The sequence below is a fragment of the Limanda limanda genome, chromosome 14 (assembly GCF_963576545.1).
Source record: "Limanda limanda chromosome 14, fLimLim1.1, whole genome shotgun sequence".
In the NCBI taxonomy this organism is placed as follows: Eukaryota; Metazoa; Chordata; class Actinopteri; order Pleuronectiformes; family Pleuronectidae; genus Limanda; species Limanda limanda.
In genome coordinates this window covers 24,438,221-24,451,066 of record NC_083649.1, presented here as the reverse complement: position 1 = coordinate 24,451,066, position 12,846 = coordinate 24,438,221, and the positions used below count along the sequence as shown (strand labels likewise).

The 12,846-nt window shown below is 41.7% G+C and overlaps 1 protein-coding gene across 2 annotated transcripts; it reads left to right on the top strand.

The window, feature by feature from the left end:
- Positions 1-5,261: 5,261 nt before the first annotated feature.
- On the top strand, positions 5,262-10,484 carry LOC133019671 (myb/SANT-like DNA-binding domain-containing protein 2). Of its 2 annotated transcripts, none has more exons than XM_061086229.1 (4): positions 5,262-5,690; positions 8,457-8,712; positions 8,798-8,861; positions 9,484-10,484. In XM_061086229.1, the coding sequence occupies exons 1-4, from the start codon at positions 5,262-5,264 to the stop codon at positions 10,400-10,402; spliced, it is 1,668 nt and encodes a 555-aa protein (XP_060942212.1). In that variant the 3' UTR covers positions 10,403-10,484. The 2 variants fall into 2 exon arrangements, with proteins under 2 accessions (XP_060942212.1, XP_060942211.1); XM_061086228.1 differs by having other exon boundaries at positions 5,262-5,699.
- Positions 10,485-12,846: the final 2,362 nt, after the last annotated feature.

The following is a 12,846-nucleotide window of genomic DNA, read 5'->3' as shown; positions in this document are numbered from 1 at the left end:
TGGGAGGATGTGAAAGCCTTCTCTAAAAATCATAGCTCGTTTTCAAAGACTGCATGGTAGAAAAAAATCATTATAGGGGAAAGTCTAAAAGACTGAATGTGTTATTGTGTTGGAGGAATTTTGAATGTGATGATTTGGCGGTAAAGCGCGGGAGGCATACAAATGCTATTTATCAGTGTGAATCAATCAATGGATTCGTTAATCCATACATCAAATCCACTTTACTAAAAATTTAAGTTAGCCATGTCTACTGAATTTACTTTGAATCCAAGGAAAAGGAGTCATCTCTGTGTCTGCCACAATAGTTTAGCGATAGTATCTGAGCTAGCTTAGGGCTATTTGATAATTTAGCTGTACATGCAGTATTTCATGCTGCTTCAATGTATTGTCAAGCGCAGACTGAAATACACAAGGTCTAAGATCCCCCAGAAAGTAAATACAACGAATGTAGCTCTTAAATTATTTAATACATATGAGTATTACATTCCTGTAATGCTTCCAGGGTCCTATTGGGCAACAACTGCTTACAAATCATTGTACAAGACGTTTCATTATGCATGAGAATAGGTGGCTACAATGCAAATTCAACCTTGAAACACACTGCAGGTGTTTACCTGACCATCTGATGGGCAACAAAAAGCATCAAATTTAAGCTGACAGGATGCACTTTAACTTCATAATCATCATGGCACTTCACACATGTTAAGTAATGAGTTTGGAGGCATATGTAGAACTGCACTCAGATACGCTTAAATGAAAACACTTGAGGGCATTCCTGGCTCTGTCATTAATACTGATGCTCATGGGTAACAGATGTGGCCCAATCAAAGATGAGCATGGAGACAAAAATAAATCAATCACCCAACTGAAGGGGACAATTAAGGCTGCTGCCTTCAACAATACAAAGGTCTATTTTCAGACTCCTCTTACATGAGCATTGATTCAAACTCATAAAAAAAAAAAAGTCAACGTGAGTCAATCTCAGCTGGCATTATGACGTCATGTCACATTTTTATAGCATCAAATAACTATGAACTTGAATATACACCAGGATGATAAGACCTATCTAAACGACAGAAACTACCTTTTTGAAGAGTATATATATATATATTTGTTTTATTAGTTTTACTCATGTCCTATCTGAAAACATGGAGATGGCAGGGTTTATGACCTATACTGCGGAAATCCACCAGGGGGCAATCAAGATGCTCTGACAGTTTTGAGGTGGCATACATACATATGTACATACAGCATCATTTGGTCTAAGAGAAAATCTGCATTCAGCCAAACAATTTTGTATTCACAGTACATCCTTCCTTCATCTCTGTCTAATCATTTACAGTTTGACAAAGCAAATCGTCCCTCTGATGATAAGCCCAAGATTATGATCACTGCCGTTTGCTAATTATGAAAGAAGCTCTTCTCAAACTTAAAATTCATGAGGCGTCAGCAAAGCTTGCGGGACTGAAATGTGAAGTCAGTGTCTTGAACATGTGCAAATAAAGTCTCATCTCATTAACTTTAAGTTATGTCTGTACATGTCCCCAGAACATAATGATGGCCTCTTGATGGTACATAGATTAACACGGATCCTCACTATTTTGTTCAGATGTGCTTTATGGAATATTCAAACACAAATGAGGCCACAGACGACTTGACCTCACCGCTCTTGGATATGCCAGTGGGAAAAAAAAACAGAGTGAGACCCACTTTTCTAACATCTTCAACATTTCTAATTGAGAGGTCATAATGATGTAATGTAACCATTACGTAATTGCAGAAGAATATGCAATAATAAAACACTTCATAATACAATTCTTCAAACCCAGTCTTCATTTTGATCCAGTTATTGCAGTGACAAAATGAAAATCACCTCTGTGGTAGTTCCTGCTACAATGGAACACCCCAGGATCATATTTTGCCATGATCCCACACACACACACACACACACACACACACACACACACACACACACACACACACACACAAACACAGACCCAACAGCCTCCACAAATTCAATCAGGCCACACCACATATCCACCCTAGATATTAATTCCCTGAATTGACTTACTTTTCACCATTATTGTTTCACATTTGTAGTATTTTCTGTAGATAAGCCATCAACTGCAGTGTAGACAACTTGCTACCTGTTTACAACAGCATGCACATGGCCATTGTCTGTAAATGGTCAGGTCTGATAGTATGCACAGGGATTATTGCTGACACTGAGCTAAAAGGCTTGTGTGGACAGAGATCACTTTAATTTTAAAACACTATTTTAATATTAGTATGGATGTAGGCTCATGCTGTGTAATAACTTGATCTTCACAAGCATCTCCTCATTAGCTTACCATGTTAGCTGCAGCTTGGGATATTTTACTCTGAACCAAAGTCAGCCGAATTTACCCGCTGGGAATGATAAACATTTAGACCAAATTTGGGAAAATGTAAAGGCGTCAAGATATGTCAGTGAATATGTTCGAAATTATCACCAGCTGGTGGCGCTAAAGGAAAAGTCAAGAGGTCACCGAAGCCAAGAGAATCAATTCTTTGAGCACCATGTAGTCTTCAAAATTTCGAAGCTGTCAACCCAACATTTCACAAAAAAACAAAACTGTGGTGGCATAAGAGGAAGGTCACGATTTATTCGACTTTTCAATATTTGTTTGAATATATATTTGGACTGTTAGGACTTGTTTGGAATCTAATTCTTCAGTCTTTAAGTGCAGCACGGTTTCGAGTAATTGTTCACGTGATGCAGTAGAAGGTGTTCTAAAACTTCTCTTCCAGCTTGACTTATGGCATGCATTAGGAGTAAGTTACCCAGTGAGGCTTTGTTTCTTACCAATTAGATAAAGTACAACAGACTTTGAATACACATGCAATTGTTAAGTTATTGGTTCTCACACAGAAATGGGGTCCATAAAAAGTCTTGAGATTCATCCATTAAAATTGATTTCACATGTCTACATGTCCAATATCTTTCTAAAACATTTCTCTTGTATTGTTCTTTCATACAACTAAGCAGAAGTGTAAAGCAAAAGCCTAAGGGACATTCCCGAGTGGGTACCCCAATATTATCCAAGTGAGGAAAATTTGGTTTATATTTTGGTGGATAACAGTATCATGAGGTTTATTCTTATTTAAATATATCAGAGTTTGAGCCTCACAGTCTGACAGCAGATATGACAACTGATTGACAGCTTCAGTTGTGTCACGTAAAGGTTAGACTGACCAGCCTTGCCTGTCTTTGACATTTCCTGGACAGACCGTGTGTTGACCTCATCCAAAAGGGATTGTACTGTGCCTTTGGCCAGGTCAACACCCAAATGACCACACACAGGCACACACACACACACACAGGCACACGCACACAAACACAGCCAACCACTGGACAGATGGCAGAGCAGGCTGAAATGACTTGTAGTCCCTAAGGACGACAATCAAACACTTTGACAGGAAAGATAAAGTAAACAATGACACAATACATCAGTCGGACCATATCAAATGACCAATTACAGCCAAAATCCAATAAAAGGTCTCTTTACAGCCCAGTGATGACTGCAGTCTGTTGGACTTTTCACCCTTGCTGCAGTAATAGGCAGCAAAGGAGCTATCAAATAGCCGATATTGGTCTTTCTGGAGTAATTAATTGTGTGAGTTGTGATGATTTCATTAATTCATAAATGCAAATAAGTCTCAACGTATTTAAATGTGAGAGCACTCAGAGTATTGTGATGTAAGTAAGATTTACTGTATGATGAATGACAGTTATGTAAGGGCTGCTCTTTTGGCCTACTGTTGTGATTTGGCTAACACACATACAAAATGTGATTCTACATCTGATTCTACACACGTTACATTTCTCTACATAATGGTATATTTCAAAAAGCAGACATAGACCAAACTTTCACATGGACAGTAAAATACAATATATCTTATCCATAAACCTATTATTCAGCTATCATAGCGACACAGTCACTCAGTAGAGCACACATTTCTGCCACAGCCGAACAATCCTGCATATCATTTTCTCATTCATATGGTAGAAATATAAAAATGATTTATTTAGCATAAAATATTTGCCTACTAGTTCCACAGATGTATGTCTGTCTGTCTCTCTATCTGTCAGTATGCTGAGCACACATCTGAGACTTTCACTCTTAATGGCCTCACACTTGTGCGTTGTTAATGGCCTGGAGAAGTGCAGTCTCAAATGTGGATTGATTTGGAGAATCTTATTCATTATTAATAACAAATGAACAAACAGGTGACCAGGTGGAGCAGTGTGTCTTCAGAATGCGGACAGAGTTCAATCTCGGGTCAAAATTGAAGCCCGATCATTTTGATATACATTTTTATTTCATCAAATTGGACTGACAGAGACAGACATTCATGAAATTACTTCCCATTTTGCAATTTGTCCTAAATGAAAAGTCTTAACTGTTTGGGGAGCTCCGCAGCTTCACCACAGGTCAAGCAATCAAACCAAACCACTGTAACAGCCCGGCTCAGAAGTCGTGACAAAAAGAGAGAGAGACACTGGTTGAAAGTCAAAAATGAGTAAACTATTTAAATAAAAGTGTGGTGTCATCCAAGTTTACGTGAACTCTGCGGTTAAATTTGACTTGAAACAGCCTAATTTATACCAAGTTTTGAGCCCAAATGTCCACTGTTATCCACTCATTTAGGCTAAAAAACGTTTCGGGTTGAAAGTGAATGAAAGTAAATGACACTTGGATGACACCACGGGAGCAGTATGGAGGCCTTTTCTGTTGTTTTTCTGTTCTTTTATTACCTGTGAAGAAGGACTCAACTTCAATTGTATTGGATTTGGCTGCAATGCTGTTTACCCAAATAACTCCAAAAGTGTTGTGTGGACTCAAACATTTCCCCCACCTCTCCATTGGCATAGTGGTGTGTAGATAATGAGTAAATTATCATTTATTATCATTTTTGGGTGAACTATCCCTTTTTTCAAGCCCACACTGGCATGATGGCCACCCTGGCCCCCTCAGCAGTATCATGGGTTTTGGGGCAAAAGCGGTGACCTGTGCTGTGGGGAGGTGACACACTCTCCTCCGCCCCTGGATCTGTCCAGATGTGGGTTTGTTAGTCTGGGTTTCCTTTAGTTACCTGAAACCTTCCAGAATCCACCTCTCCACCACATCTCTCCCACACAGCCGGTGATCCACGCCGCATCTTTCTCCGCTCTTTCCCGCACGTCACATTCCCCCCCTCCCCTTAGCAACAGAGGAAACATGGCGGCGTCCAGTAACGCGGAGCATTCTCCAGAGATATCGACGCCGTTGAAGATTCCGAAAACCGAGGTGCCATCCCCCGAGTCGGAGGATTTGAGTGACAGCAATCAATACCACTCCAACCCGCCGACCCCGAACCGCTTCTCGCCTCTGAACGTGGGCTCCGGGGCCGCGGGCCGGACGGCGGCCTCATCCTCCAACAGCTTCACCGCTTGCCGCGGGATGTCGTGGACCCCGTCCGAGACGAACGCCCTCATCGCGGTGTGGGGCAACGAGCGGCTGACGGAGGCGCGGATGCAGCAGCTGGAGGTGGCGGGCACCGTGTTCTCCGGCAAGGCCCCCGGTCCGGCCATGTACGAGCGGGTGTCCAGAGCCCTGTCTGAGCTGGGATACGAGAGGACCCCGTCCCAGTGCAGGGAGAGGATGAAGGTAAATGAGGTTAGGAGGACACAGCAATGGCTGGAGGGGCTGAATCCCCCCCCCCCCCCCAGCTTTCACCTGGACCTGTAGCTCTGTAGCTGCAGGGGCTAGCAGCTGCTGCCGTGCAGGTTGTAGACAAACAGGAGCAGGACGTGTTCACTTCAATACACCAGCTCACATGTTCTCATCTCCAGCAGCTGACCAGACATCAGACATACATGTGCAGCTTAGACACGCTGACAACCCACGATGCAAAACTCTAGCCTCCTAATAAGCTCCCACATCAGGAACAAAAAAATGTGAATTTGTTGCAGCACCTCACATTTCCTATGGCACCAAACAGTGGCTCTACATTGTACAAAATACATTGGATTGTCTTTTATTTGTATTCAGCTGAGATGTGTCCATATGATGATCACTCAGTGGACATCAGCAGTGGGTTTATGAATCAAAAGGATGTAAAATTAGTGTTATTCAAATCACGAGACTCGTTCGCTCAGAAAGAGTTGGCAGTGTTAGTACGTAATCAAACCTTTGACTCTAAAGTTTTGATTGAATAATTCAGGCATTCATCTGTTCACACACCTTTCTACATATAACAAACAGATAAGTTATTAAACACAGTGTTAGCATTCATTGTCAGAAAGCTGTCGGACATGCACTGAACTCCGAAGAGACTCCGTATTTTCTCAGGAGGTGTGAATGCAAATGTCTGAGTGAGATGCTCTGCAGTTTCTACTGACTTTCTCTGCCATGGCCCCCTAGTATAAAGACAGTAGACATCCAGCAGGGGAAGCGCCAGATAGACTCACTGCCAGCGAGGAGGTTGAAGAAACTTAAAACCTGATGCAAAAATGAAAAAGACAAAAAGACAACAAAAATATCTCCGTGAAAAGGTGTAGTCATACACATAGAGGACACCAACTAAGATGTTAAGATGTGGTGATAAGAGCTGACACTGAATTAATCTAAAGAAAATCATATGCTCTCTGCAGTCGAGTTAATGCGTCACTTCCTGCCTCTGCCTGCTGCACCCGGCTGCTCCACCTCTCACCTGAATAACGTGGAGGATTTGATGCTGTTGTAAATGTGTCTGTGCAGAGAACCTCCCGTTTTGCTGTGCATGTGTGAAAGACAAATTTGGGTAAACTTTGTAGCCAATTATCCGGATTTTTACCCGCAGGGCATGTCTGAAAACGGCTAAACTCTCAGTGCTCTATATTCATATGACATATCCCTGAATTTGACACCATTGCATTGGATTCCAATATCCATCCATACATATATACATGCATACATACAGCTTGAGCCAATCCCAGTTTACATTGGGGTAAAGGTAGGGCACACCATGGCAGGTTGTTTCGCATCAGTCTTTATCAACCTGAAATTATGTTCTTCAAAATTTGAATTCCACCACAGAGTATGAAAGAATTTAAATATGAAATAATAAGTGTGTAATGCAGATCTGATTATACGATCAAATTACACATAAGCCTATAGACATTTAGGAATGCAATAGTCAGACTTAGCATCTCAAAAGTGTAATTGCCTCTTGTTCTTACACCTGAATGTTTGAGCCTCACTGTGCATCGTGATGTACAGTATGTGCAGTTAGACACTCCATATTTACCTGCTCATCGGTTCTGGATTGTTCAATGATGGACAGCAGACAGAGCTGCTAACAAATTATTTAACTTGTCAAATATATAACAGGTAGATAAGAAAACTAGAGAGATGATCATAGCCTTCAAGGAAAGGTGAACATGCGAGCCTTAAGAGAAGGAAGAACAGGAAGAAGTGGTCATAATCTTTTGTTTTATTCTCTCTCTATCACTGACCACCATATAAACAACTATATCAGACAAAGTAGTTGAAAGTTCCCGGCGGCTCCTTCCCCTCGCTCTCCTGAATTAGTGGTAAGGGATGAATCTCACCCAGCTGCTCCTCTCTTTGAAGGAGTGTCCTTTGGGAGACGGTTTAGAGATCTCCCTTTCATATCTGAGCCCTTTAAACTACTTTCTCTGAGGCTATTTACTCTTGAAGTTGCAATTTGAAGCACTTTCTCTTAGTTTATCATTTAAATTGGGATTTTTTTTCTCCTGTACTTTTTAATATGTTTTGGTTATTTGAACTCTGAATTGTAAGCCTCGGGCACAGTTATATTGTTTTGTGTTTTTCTCCTCCTTTGTTTTGTTGCACCTTGGGTATTTAAATACATTCTCATTTATCTGATTTTTCTTTTAGCATTTTTAAATGAGCTCCTCAAGTCTCCTTTGTAATTATGATTGAAATAGCAATACATTTAGTAATTGTTATTTTAACAAGCAGAGTATTTAACATAACTCTTGATGATTTGTTTTAATTGATCCTTTTTACATGTGATAAAATGTTGTTGCAGTGTTTCAGACGTCTCAACAAAAACTGCAGAAAATATAAAACTGTGCCAGAGTCAACCTTTGCTAATTGACGCTAATCACAAAAAGCACTGTCAGCGTTTTCAGATTAAAAGTATTGCTCAGCACATGCAGGACATTTTCAGATTTGTTGATCCCAGCTCAAAACGCATTGTAGCCTGCAGCCAGAGAATCAATTGCTATTCAAACTGAAAATATCGGTCGACTTGGCTATAAAGGTTTACAGCAATATATCTCGTCTTTGTGCCTCTGAGTCACCACAGTGTAGAACCATCCAAATGAAACAGCCGAGTAATAATTGTTTGTTTTCACTCCTTATGAGCAGCCTGAAGTCACTGACTTATCCTCCCATCACAAACAGACACTGCGCCGCTGTTACAGCCGTGTGAAGGAGCATGGCATCGGTAAAAGGAAGAGCAGCTACACTATTGAGCAGCTGGAGAAAGTGTTTGGTCAGGGAGGCTGGGACTCCCAGAGCTGTGCTCCGGTGCTGATCAACAGCAGCGGCCTCTATCAGGAGATGGAGTCTGATGGCAGCACCCTGGAAGACTTCTCCCAGGAGGACTGGTGCAACCAGGTGCTGGACTCGGCTTTCCAGGAGGGAGACATGGAGACTGGTGAGTGTGTCATCGAGCAGCGGCCAGATAGCTGAAGGGATGGTGCATTTAAGCTAAGATTTGTACTTGTTTTATTCCCCCTCAGACGAAATCCAGGTGCCTAAAAACAGAGCTCTGCAGATTCAAGCAGAGCTGTCAGAGCAAACCCAGTAAGTCACCGAGAACAAAGGCTGACTTCACTGTGCTTCTGTAAACTGAGCATGTTTGATAAAAAAGCTTTGTGTTGTAAGTTCACTTCACCTTCTCATACACATTACACTGTACCGTGCAGCTAGTTTGACATTTCTCTGAATGGGATCACTTTGATAGAGATGAACCGATCAGGGCAAGATAAATATGGCCTTAGCCCGTAAATATACAGTGTAAAAGTACAGTAACAAAAATTTGGTTAACATTCTCAAATGTGTGTGCACTTCTGTCTGCCACACTGTCTTTTCTTGATACTTCCACTTGGAGTCGCCAAAGCCTGAGAAGTCAAGTCAGGGTTTAAAGGAATCTCTATTAGTCTGGTTATGTTTTCTTGTTTAAATTGAGAATTAAGCTCCAATATACTGTACCTATATATATATTCAAAATAAGAAATGATCATGTACAGCTTATTTGATATTATTTTTTACATTAGTTGTCATCTGTATAGATGTTGGTGCGTAAATATTTATTAAAGCTGCTGTTTATATAAAAGTGAGTTCTTACCATCAGTAGCTCTCCAATCCAGGCTAGTATGTCTGCCACTTGTACGACACTTTCTCACTGCATTTTGGTTCTCTGCAGAAAAAGGGGCATGATGCAGACTGTGATGCGTATCCTTGAATCAGTGGAGCTGAAATGGGAGCACTTCCAAACATGGACTGAGTTCTCACGGCTGCACCTCTCCAACAAACTGGCCATCTTTGGCGTGGGCTACAACACGCGCTGGCGTGAGGACGTGCGCTATCACTATGCTGAAATCAGCTCGCAAGTGCCACTGGGCAAGAGGCTTCGCGAATACTTCAACCCAGAAAAGCCTGAGGGCCGTATAATCATGACCAAAGTTCAAAAGATGAACTGGAAGAATGTCTACTATAAGTTTCTGGACATCACCATCAGCGAGGCACGCTGCCTGGAGCTGCACATGGAGGTGGACTGGATCCCTGTGTCCCAGTCCAGGGCAGCAGGTGGCAGCAAATGCACATGGCACTACCTCCTTCCTGGGGACATCCCTAAGGCATACGGACTCTACGCTATCGGCTATGTGGCAGTGTCTTCCTCCAGCGACACCGGTCTGGCCTCTCCCCAGGGTGACAGCGAAGACCACAGCTTACCCCAGTGCGAATCGGAAAGCTGGGCTCTGAGTCAGGCTGATGGAGAGGGAGCAGGGCAGGGTGACAGGACTGGGGCTAAAGTCACTTACTGCTACTTGGGCATAGCTGAGGATAGGACCCTACAGCAGGGTCTCTTCCAGCACTTTCAGGGTTCTGCCAAACACCACGTCCACGGTGAACCCTCCGCCATGACGCATTTCCTGCAGGAGAACTGCCGCGGCGTTGTCACGAGTTGGGACGCGGGAGGCAACGACTTGTCGCAGCGTTTTTCTATTTACATAAAATTCATTGAGGTGGAGCTGGACTTCCTCTCAGCAGGGTCCCTGGTGGAGTGCCTCGAAACCGCTGTGGGTTATCCCTTGAAATACAACAACAGAGAATCATCATAACTACTCACCACGACAGTGCTTATGACTTGTACACACTGAAGATTTATTTAATAAGTATAACAGCCAGCGAGGCAACATGAACGGTGACCACCTCTGTTACACAGCATGGATGTGTGCAGGATTCTGGCATATTTTTGCTGTTTCTTTTGAGCTGACTTTTCTTTCTTTCTTATTAATTCTAAAAAGAATGACAGTGCACAATATGTCAGATGTGTTGTGTGGAAACACGGGAACAGTAGGTTAACTGTTGAAGTATGTACTTAATATTTTCTGCTAATGTGCACTACAAATGTTTTTGCTGCTTGTTGAGTGTCAATAAACATTGCTTCATCAGGGAGCAGGGGGGGGGTTGGCAAGGTGACTATTGCAGTATGCATCTGTCTACCTCAGTAGGATGTAGCAAACGAGGCAGCCAGGGGACCATAGCGTGGATTTATTCTTCAACTGCCTTTACTTTGACTGTTGAAATCTGGACCTGAATTCACAAAGCATCTACGTATAATGGTTTATTTACGTCTTTTGTTTTTTTTGCAAGTGTAACTGGGCTGCAGCTAGAAGATGCTTCTATGCAAAATAGGGACAAAGGGTAACAAATTTGTATTGGCCAGTGTGAATATGTTTACCCAGCAGTGTGAACATCAGACGCACGCTGCAGCATCATGCTTTTCACTCTGTTTCAGCTCAGCAGATGGAACAACACACGTCACTTTAGTCTCAACTTGTTATGTCCGAATCCAAATGGAAAATGACCGCCAGTGTCAGTTACTGTAAAAAAGACGAGATTTAAATCACAGCGTCTTAACCACTTCCTGCTGTTTGAATGTCAGCTGGCCTCATTGGCTCCCTGCACTTCATTTAATTCTATTTCCTGCCCTCAACCAGATGTTAAAAAAAAGTCACGGCAGAAGGACCACATTTAAGCTGTCTTGGTTATTTTGATGTGTCTTACTAACCCTGTTGCATGATCTTCCAATGATCTAATGCACATTCAAATACTTGAATATGTTTGTAGTTTTTGCTCCAGCACAAGCAAAGTCTGTTGCACACAATCACTTTGCTTAAGATGATCAAATACTGCCTGAACAGAAAGGACATCATTAATTGTTTCTTCTGCTAAGGATCACTAATAACACACTGGATCGTAAATATACCATTAGACAATATGTATTCGGAGCCAGTACTGTGGAGCATCTCTAGCTGCACTCATGGATTTGTGTGTCAGTACAAAGCTGTGTTAACCAGTTACCAGCTCCTCTCAGATACTGGTGTTTCAAATACACCATTCTTACAGAATGTGCAGGGGTTTTGTGATAATCTGCTTGTGTGCAAGTGTAAATCAAGCCTATGACTTCAGGTCAGGTTCTGACTATAAGCTGCAGAGGTTAACTCACATTTAACCAATAATCAAACTGAGTTCTTTACGAACATGATTCCAGAGATGATGTGCAATGTGCCAGGAAAGACTGGAGAAAAATCAAACGATGGAGACGTCCACGATGAATCAATGTATATAAAAACTACCTTCTATATCTAAAATATATATTTAAGATTATTAATGTTCTTGAGCATTCCGGCTTTTGCAGATTACAGTGTTCATTTGTTTGGGTATACAGCATATTAAGATGAATATAATATTTTCTAATTTATTGGTTGACACAATGTCTTGTATGTGATGTTTTGAAGTCACCGTCTTGTATGTTTACATGTTCAAAAAACAATAAATGGGGCACTCACTGACATATGCCACACAGTGGAAATTAGATTGTATATAATTGTTTTTTTTCTGGGGTACATTGGAGTAATACTGTATCCCGCTGTTTTATGGCTCATGTGCATGTAGATTATCAGAAATGGTTCTAAGTCTTGTCATGTGTCCTTAATAGTCAATCATTCACTCAAATTTGTATAGCCAAACAATTTGTCTCATAGGGCTTAGCATCCTCCTCTGTCCTTGCTCAACAAGAGAAAAGAAAAACTACCAAAAACCTATTAACAGAGAGAGCCACGGCAGTGAGAATGAATTTAGATGTAGGATGTCATTCACCCAGGTGGCCAGGAGGTGGCCATAGACAGCCACTGTGGAAAATCCCTACATGGGCCGTCAACTGTTGACTGTACCTTGCTGTCACAGAGAAATAAAATCTGTACCCGAAAGCGATATGAAAGACATGAACATAGGATAAACGATAAATCGTTTGAATGGGTCAACTGACACTGTGCATGTGTGTGATGGACACAAGGACACGATGCCACTGACCTTTTGGAAATTAGCCTTTGGAGCTGGAACAGATATTAGCTACTTCTTCACTGACCTCATCAAAAAGTATTTAACTTAAAGTATTAGACATTATTGTAAGCTAACAAAATCAGCTATTTTTAGATTGAACAGTTTACACAAAGTGACGCTACAACAGACAGAACCAAAAGCATTGTGTTCTGCCCTT

Excerpts from the sequence above, each read along its gene's own strand:
- LOC133019671 (XM_061086228.1), top strand. The coding sequence starts at position 5,262 with ATGGCGGCGTCCAGTAACGCGGAGCATTCTCCAGAGATATCGACGCCG. Across the intron at positions 8,713-8,797 it reads GGAGGGAGACATGGAGACTG|ACGAAATCCAGGTGCCTAAA; the intron begins GTGAGTGTGTCA and ends ATTCCCCCTCAG. Across the intron at positions 8,862-9,483 it reads GAGCTGTCAGAGCAAACCCA|AAAAAGGGGCATGATGCAGA; the intron begins GTAAGTCACCGA and ends GGTTCTCTGCAG.